The sequence below is a fragment of the Juglans microcarpa x Juglans regia genome, chromosome 6D (assembly GCF_004785595.1).
Source record: "Juglans microcarpa x Juglans regia isolate MS1-56 chromosome 6D, Jm3101_v1.0, whole genome shotgun sequence".
Taxonomy (NCBI): domain Eukaryota; kingdom Viridiplantae; phylum Streptophyta; class Magnoliopsida; order Fagales; family Juglandaceae; genus Juglans; species Juglans microcarpa x Juglans regia.
Window position 1 is genome coordinate 13,929,647 of NC_054604.1, and position 8,618 is coordinate 13,938,264.

At 35.7% G+C, this 8,618-nt stretch overlaps 1 protein-coding gene across 1 annotated transcript; it reads left to right on the top strand.

Moving 5' to 3' along the window:
* The first annotated feature begins 1,170 nt into the window (after positions 1-1,170).
* Positions 1,171-8,270, top strand: LOC121234364 (C2 domain-containing protein At1g53590-like). Its single transcript, XM_041130281.1, has 13 exons — positions 1,171-1,422; positions 1,581-1,754; positions 2,100-2,174; positions 2,574-2,717; positions 2,918-3,013; positions 3,118-3,249; positions 4,830-4,982; positions 5,129-5,170; positions 5,371-5,419; positions 6,213-6,305; positions 6,403-6,586; positions 6,759-6,882; positions 7,014-8,270. The coding sequence occupies exons 2-13, from the start codon at positions 1,629-1,631 to the stop codon at positions 8,031-8,033; spliced, it is 2,238 nt and encodes a 745-aa protein (XP_040986215.1). The 5' UTR covers positions 1,171-1,422; positions 1,581-1,628; the 3' UTR covers positions 8,034-8,270.
* Positions 8,271-8,618: the final 348 nt, after the last annotated feature.

The window sequence follows — 8,618 nt, forward strand, 5'->3', positions numbered from 1 at the left end:
AAGCTCATTGATGGCCACTTTTGCACATCAAACCAAACCCCCCTCCCCTCCCCTCTCCTCTCCTCTTCAAAATTTGGAACTTCCGCTCACATTGACTTTTGGTTGGCCATATCTTTTTGTAAATTGAAAAAATTTATTTATTTATTATTTTATAATATGATATAATATAATATGATATAATAGATTCGTCGATAAAATATAATAAATAATCTCTATTTATTCAATATCAAATTATAAGATGATGTGAAAATGATAAAATTTGAGATGATGAGTAATATTACTCTATTGTCAAACAAGAAATGTTAAACTTATCTACAACTTCCATTGCTCTCAAAATGGGAAAAACTGCTAATCTGTATCTCATGATCTTGTAAAGCAGAGAAATGTGTTAATGGCAACAAATGTGTGTGACAGCAGAAAGGATTGGGTTTGATCAAGATTTCTTAAAATTTTTAAAAAATTATTTTTATTACGTAAAGTTCTTAAACTTTACCGCCGCCTACTTTCAAATTAAAATATTAGAATTTGATACCGACCAAATACATCAGAAAATGACACACTTTCTGTCAATTAAAATTAATTGGAGGCCCAGGCTAAACGTTTTTAGGTTGTGTTTGGATGTTGAAGTAAGTTGAGTTGAGATGATAAAATATTGTTAGAATATTATTTTTTAATATTATTATTATTTTGAAATTTGAAAAAGTTGAATTATTTATTATATTTTATGTTGAAATTTGAAAAAGTTGTAATGATAAGTTGAGATGAATTTATGTTCCAAACGAAGCCTTAGTCCATTGACATAAGTTTCAGATTTGAAAATAGAGGTATGGAATTTGAAACTCCTTTCTCTTGATGAAAAAAAAAAAAAAAAAAAAAAGAAAAAAAAATTGGAGGCTTACTTTTCAATTCCCCCTGTCATCAATTTCTATACACTTGATCAGTGAATGATCATAATCCAATCCCTGAAATTGGGCCGAAAGAAATCAACGTTTTATCTGGTGCGTCCAATTCGTTCCCTCTTTTTTTTGTTTTTTTTTTTTGGAATTCAAACGTGCTTGCGTGCCCACCAAATCATAGCCAGCATAGCCTTCAGTGGAGCCTACACGCTTTGGACACACCCCTGACACGTACACACAACAGTCAGTCCAACGCGCAAACCTAAAAAACGACGATGTCGCAATGCCCGCTTCGGCAACACCTGTTTTCTCTCTAGCCGGTTGGTGGTTGCTTCTCTCTGAAGGCCCCGTTTCTTACTCAAACACTGTCTGCAGATTTATGGAGTTGCGCTCGACTTCATTCATTGAATTCTTCGATTCCGTTTCCTTGTGAAGTTTCGCACGCACCACGCTAAATACAGATTTAGTACCTATAAAAATGCTTGTTTCATACCAATAACTTTTCTGGGTTTTGGATGTTTTATTGGTATTATGACCACTAACTCAAAGGATATATTCCGTTTGATTGCCACATCCCCACTTTCTAATGATTTGCTTTCCTGGGGATTTATGATCTTTTGGTGGTAGAAATTGTCCTGGAGGGTCTTGGTGTACAGGTTTTAATTGTGAATATATCAAAAACAGAAAGAAGAAGAAGAAGCTGTTTCAATTGGGATTGGGGAAGGACAGGAGATGGATATAACGGAGATGTCAATAATGCATCATGTGGCAATGGTGCTGCTATTACTTTGGTTGCTCTCTTGGTTCAATTGGTGCCATCCGGTCGCCTATTTTGTTTCTCTCATATATCTCTATCTGGTAATTTCACTGTCTATCAATTTTGTTGATCATTCACTCCATTAATTACTTTGTATTTATGTCTTCTTTCCCTATGATTTAACGCAAAATAAATAAAAGAAGTCAGAACATTTCCGGAAAGGAAAAGTAGAATCACACACAGAATCGCTTATTATGATACTTGTGTGTGTGTGAATGTTTCTTTGTTGGTTGTGGCTTGTGTCTTTTGATGTGGAGAGTTATGTTGTGAAGTTGCTTTCCTGTGATGATTTGATTTATGATATTTGGATTCCGTTTAGTTTTATAACTGTTTGAAGGGTCGTGCGATTATTACTAAACATGCATTTATGCTTTTCTTTTCGAAAGGTTCATGAACGATATGCTACAAGAATGCGGAGGAAGTTACAGTTTGAAGAAAGAAAACAAGCTAATCAGAGAAGGGTAATTTATTTCTCTACATTTTTCCTTTTCATCTCTAATTGGATTGCTTGCCTTATACCTAGGGCGTTTTCATTTGCTCTTTAACGGGGGTAATGATTAAATGTAATGATGGAGAACGAAACCCTGTATTCTTAAGAAATATGCTGTTTTGATTTCCAAAATTACAATAATGAATAATGCAACAAAGTCCAAAATATAAAATTAATTTGGAAACAAAAGTAAGGACCACCTTCTTTAAATTTCTTGGACAGAAAATTATATATTCAACTGCCAGCTATATGATACACGATATGTCCTTTGTATTTCTTGTGTTAGAGTGTTGAATGGGAGTTTTTGGCATAAGTACCTGAGTAACTATAATTTTTAATGCTTTATTACTCTTTTTTCCTTTTACTTCAGGTGCTTTCTGATTCTGAGACGGTCCGGTGGTTGAACCATGCAGTTGAAAATATCTGGCCCATATGTATGGAACAGATTTCTTCACAGAAGATTCTCCTTCCCATCATACCTTGGTTCCTGGAGAAGTACAAACCATGGACTGCTGTATGTACCATCTTCACGCTGTTGTGTATCTGATATTCTGCTTTTCACATTCATTCTTTTGTGTCAGTCCAAAGTTCTTAAAAAGTATCGATCTTTGAAGTTTCATGTATGTGTAGGAAAAGAATTTGAACTTTTTTCTCTGGCGAATTTGTTTATACCCTCTGTTATTCGATGAGATGACAGTATTTAAACGCTTGCAGAAGAAAGCAGTTGTTCAGCATCTGTATTTGGGAAGAAACCCACCCATGTTCACAGAAATGAGGGTTCTCCGTCAGTCTTCAGATGATGACCACTTGGTGCGCACTTAGTATATCATTTGGGACCTTGTCTTCTTATGTAATATTTGTGGATGCAGCTAAAGGTTTGGCCAAACTGAGATTCTACTGTGCACTAATTGCAGGTTCTGGAGTTGGGGTTGAATTTTCTCACAGCTGATGATATGAGTGCAATACTTGCTGTGCAGCTAAGGAAACGATTGGGATTTGGAATGTGGGCGAAGTTGCATATAACAGGAATGCATGTTGAAGGGAAGGTATGGACTTAGATTGTCTTGTTGAAGCAGTTCAAATTGTAATATGCAGATTTTCATAGACCTTGATATTTATAGTCCCTGAGATTTATCAAAAAAAAAAAAAAAAGATTTAGGTAGCGTGTGTGTGTGTAAGATTTTCACTCACACCTTGGTATTTATAGTCCTTGCCATTTAGATAGTTTGTGTGTTACACACAAACACACACCTTGATATTTAGGGCATGTTTGGATATTTGGAGTATCTCAAAATTTTGTGAAAGTAGTGAAATGGTTTGAGTGAAGATGTTTTATTGGGTTTTGAGAAAGGAGAGAGAAAAAGTTGAATAAAAATATTATAAAGTTAAAAAATTGTTTGAAAATAATTTTTTAATATTATTTTTGTTTTGAAGTTTTTAGAAATTGTATTGATTTTTGTGTTTGAATAATGACTAGGTGATGATTAGATGACAAAGTTGAAAATTTGAAATTGAAAAGTGTTTTGTATTTGAGTGATATTTGGGAATGAAATTATGAGAAGTTTAGAGAATGATGAGAATTCTCATAGTGTCTAAACATACCCTTATAGTCCCTGATACTTAGACAGCATCTGCATGCGAGTGTGTGAGCTTCACACACACACACACACACAGAGGCATACAACTTGTATATTATTATACATCCTGCCAATATTCTTGCATACAAATATGTGTGTGTCTCTGTGTGAATGATACCCAAGCTGTGTGTGAACGATAAATTTATTGTTTGCGGTGTATGGGATTGAATTGATCATAGAGTCATTAGCGTTTTTATTATCTGGTGTATTCTATTCAACTGGTGTATTCTATTCCGTTGTGTTTCTGGTAAAGATGTCCATTAAATTTTATCATACGAAGTAGGTTATCAGCTTTCTGGCCCAGCCAAGGATTGTGGCTTGTTTGTAAATTAGTTTGTGGTGCATCCTATTAAATCAATCATCGTACCATTACGTCAAAGGCCTGTGACCTGATTGACATAGCCCCTAGCCACCAAAATAGAGGTTTGGAGTTTGAAACCCCCCTCCCCCAATAAAAAAAAAAAAAAAAAAAAAAAAAAATCATTGAACCATTACTGTTCTAACTTCTAAATATCTGGTGTCTTCTATTCCATCGTGTCTTTGGTGAAGGTATTCATTAATTGTAATATATAAAATAGATTATTAGCTTTCTGGCCCCGCTCAACTGTACTTTACGATCGTTTTGTACTTCATTTTCTAGAGTATTATGTTTTGGTTACACCTTCATGCTCGAATCATTTATGTGCACTACACATTGTATGTGAATCAGTTTATGTGTGTGTGTTTGAGTGGTTTGGGGCGTTTGTGTATGTGTCTGTGATTGTTCCTTTGTCGCTAGTGATTGAGAAGTGACAACTGTAACTTGTTTAGCATAATAGAATTATTGTAAGAATTTGGAAGAAGACATCTTTGAGATTTTCTTAGTCATCGTTTTGTGGCTTTGACTTGATGAATATATGGAATGGTTCATATATGCCCATTGGAAACCAGATGATATGATCTTTTAATCCTATTGATTGAACTCGGACATGCTCTTGTTTCTTTTGTAGGTCTTGATTGGGGTGAAGTTTCTTCGTGATTGGCCTTTTATCAGCCGTTTGCGGGTGTGCTTTGTTGAGCCTCCATATTTTCAGATGACAGTCAAGCCTATTTTTACTCATGGTATTGATGTCACAGAATTTCCAGGGATTGCTGGATGGCTAGTAAGTTTATTTTAAAATTTACCAAGCAAACGCTTGATTTCCTTTTTTTTTTCATCTCCTTTTCACTGCATACTTGCTGTTTTTATCTTCTTTTTTCTCATTCTCTATCTACTTTTTTGAAATGTTTTTTTTTTTTTCGTAATCAGGACAAGCTTCTGTCTATTGCTTTTGAGCAGACACTTGTTGAGGTTAAGTTTTTGGCTTTGATGCTATTTTCTTTTGCCAGTTTATTTACTATTGCTGCACACTGTTACAAATTTTCATTTCCCTTGTGAGACATATTACTGGTGAACAGCATTAACTTATTAGAACGCAGTTGTTAATAGGTTAATCTTATGTCAGAACATTTTTTTTGGAATTACTATCTAAATGTTGGAAATACTTGCAGCCTAATATGCTGGTTGTTGACATGGAGAAATTTGCCGCGCCGCAGCCAGGTTGTTTACCTAAGATATATATTTCAGTTTAGCTTAACACATGCTTTTGTAAGCATGGTTCATCACTTTTTTATAACTATAGTAAATATCTCCACTTTATATGTCTCCATGAATAGCATCATTCGCCATGGTTTTAGTGTTTTCCGAAGAAGTTCATAACATTCTCACCCTTAATTCCTATTTCATCTTAATTTGTAACTCTCTTTCTTCCCACAATAGATGAAAGTTCATAAATGCAGGGATCTTAATAAACAAACACACTTTACATCAGCCGGTGGCACTTCTACGAGTTTTAGATATACTTGTGTCACTTGAGAAATGTAGACCATTCTGGAAAGTGGAGATAGATGTCTAATTTAGGACCAGAAGCAAGTGTTCTTCTAGGTATTGAGTGCAGTAAAATCTCCTTACTTTTGTGTTGAACAAAAATTTAGCTTATTTCTTGATGCACATCATCTTCGCTTTGAGAAAGATAAAAGTTATTCCAACCACACCATGTGGTTTGGAGGCCATTTTGCTGGCTTCTGTTTCTCATGCATCTATAATCACTTTCAGCAAACTAATTTATCATCGCTCAGAAAAAAGGGAAAAAAAAAATCAGAATCCATAAATGTCTATACACCATACAGTACCTGTCTGCTATAATTTTTCCTTTTTTATTTTATTTTTTTATAATATTGGTAAATTTATTAGTATGATCCTAGTTCTGCAGTGCCATATCCTTCTCGGTTTCATTGCACATGTATGCTAAAATCTTTCTAAATTATCAAGTATGTGTTGATTTGAATGCCAGAAAATTGGTTCTCAATGGATGAGAAGGAGCCTATTGCTTATGCTAAAGTTGAAGTTGTTGAAGCATCCGGCATGAAGCCATCGGACCTAAATGGTTAGTTCCTTTTCTTCTAGGATGTTAGTTCATTAGTATACTCTTATTTATATGCAGGCAGTCTTATAAGTTTGAGTATAAATGGGAGCTATTTCAGGATTGGCCGATCCATACATAAAAGGCCAATTAGGCCCTTACAGATTCAGGACAAAGACGCAGAAGAAAACTCTGGCTCCAAAATGGCTTGAGGAGTTTAAGATCCCCATTATTACATGGGAGTCACCTAATATCCTTTGTATTGAAGTTCGTGACAAGGACCATTTTGTTGATGACACACTTGGGTATGCTACTGAGCTATTGTGATGTACATGAGTAGAACGCACCAGGCACTATTTTAAGTTTTTTTTTTTTTAAATGAAACAGTATTTTCTTCTATTGCTTTCTAGCATTTACTTTATGTATTCTCTTCCAACTTGTATTATTTATTGGACATACTGACCCTCTGATTCACAGAGACTGTTCTGTGGACATCGGTGATCTTCGGGGTGGCCAGAGACATGACTTGTGGTTGCCTCTTCAGAATGTTAAAATGGGGAGGTTGCATCTTGCAATTACTGTACTTGAAGACAATAAAAAGGTACCCTTTTTTTCCTTGTAACTGCTAAAGTTGGGCTCAAATTACTTTGTAAATCAAAATTTAATGCTTCCATGGGCAGCTAAAGTGTCCGGTTAATATTTTAATACGAGTCTGAGGCAAAATATTGACAGGCGGATGATCATCCATTTGATGAGGAGACATTGAACATGGAAGATAAAATAAATTCCTTTACGGGTGAGACTGCCATTAAAGCTTCTCTCTCATCTTTATCATCGGAAAAGTCTCCAAGAGTGCGGGATAATTTTGAGCCCATTGATATCGAAGGGCAAGCAGATACTGGTATATGGGTTCATCACCCGGGAAGCGAAGTTTCGCAAACATGGGAGCCTAGAAAAGGAAAGAGTCGACTCATTGATACTGAAGTTCACGGGGAGCCTAATGGTTCCATGAATGGCTCTGGTGCAGCAGCATCTGGGTCCCCTAACAATGACACCAGCAGCACTGATGAAAACCCTGACGAAAAGAATCCAATGAAATCAGTTCAGAGAGGCCTAAGGAAGATTGGTTCCGTATTTCACAGGGGTCCCAGAAAGGAGGATCAAACAGGCAGCTCCATGGAACCTGTTGAGTTGCCACATGTTAATCTTAGGGAAGTCAACGAGAAGGAGATTGGTGTGAAGTTGGTTGTGGAAGACAACAATTGTGGGCCTGCATCTGATAAGAATCCCACGGAAGACAATGCAAGTCCTAGAGGAAGCGATCCTGAAAGCCCGAGCAAAGGAAATATGAAAAATATGGCTAAGAGTATTTTAAAACAAGCCGGGAAATCTGCTCGTGGCATAAAGCATGCACTTTCCCGGAAAGGATCAAGAGTATCTCGAGCCAATGCATCGGCAGAATTAGAAAGGGAAATCACAGAGGAATCCAACTGTTCTGATGATGAATCAAGTTGTTCCCCGGGAGTTGAAAAGATGTCGGTTATTACGGAGACCATATCCTCTGGCCGAAGTAATGATGATTCCTTGGATTCCAAGGAACAAGTGGTTAAGTACGATTCAAATGAAGATGCAATGGACATTGAAGGCTCAAAAGTAAATGAAAGTCTTGAAGACTTGGAAAGGAAAGATGCCAAACCTGGGAGCTCTGACAGATGTGGTGATGGAGTGGATTTGAAAGGAGACAAAATATAGTATTTTAGATAGAAATTTTTAAAGGTAGATGGTTGATGAATTTTGAAAACAATGCTTGCTCTGTTGGTATATGGTTGATTCTCTAGGCTTGAGTGTTTGCAACTTTCCACAGCCCTTTTTTGTCATTATTTTTGGTAGAGCGAGTATAGCAGGAGGATGATGAGAAAGTCCGAAATTATTATGTAAATCCTGTGGAGGAAGTTTATTTATAAAATAGCTTGTAAAAACATTCGTTTTATGGCAGCTACTATTTTATACTTTCTTCTATATCTGCACTTTCCTGGCAACATACTTCGGAGAATAGGCTTCCATAATCATATCCCTCGTATTTGGGTCAAGCACTAAATGCATCATCTGCTTCCTAAAGGATTTTCCTTGCATAACCCATGAACCATTGCTATGAACAAGGTAATGGTATACTTACACATCTTTTACTGCTATTTTATTGTTTAGCTATTTTTTTTTTATTCCTTTTGCTCTTTAAATTTGAATTAAAAATTCCAAAACATGACCTTATTGCATAATTTAGACAAAAACAAATTTAATTAACTAATGTACTCTTGTAATTTAATTAAAAATGAATTC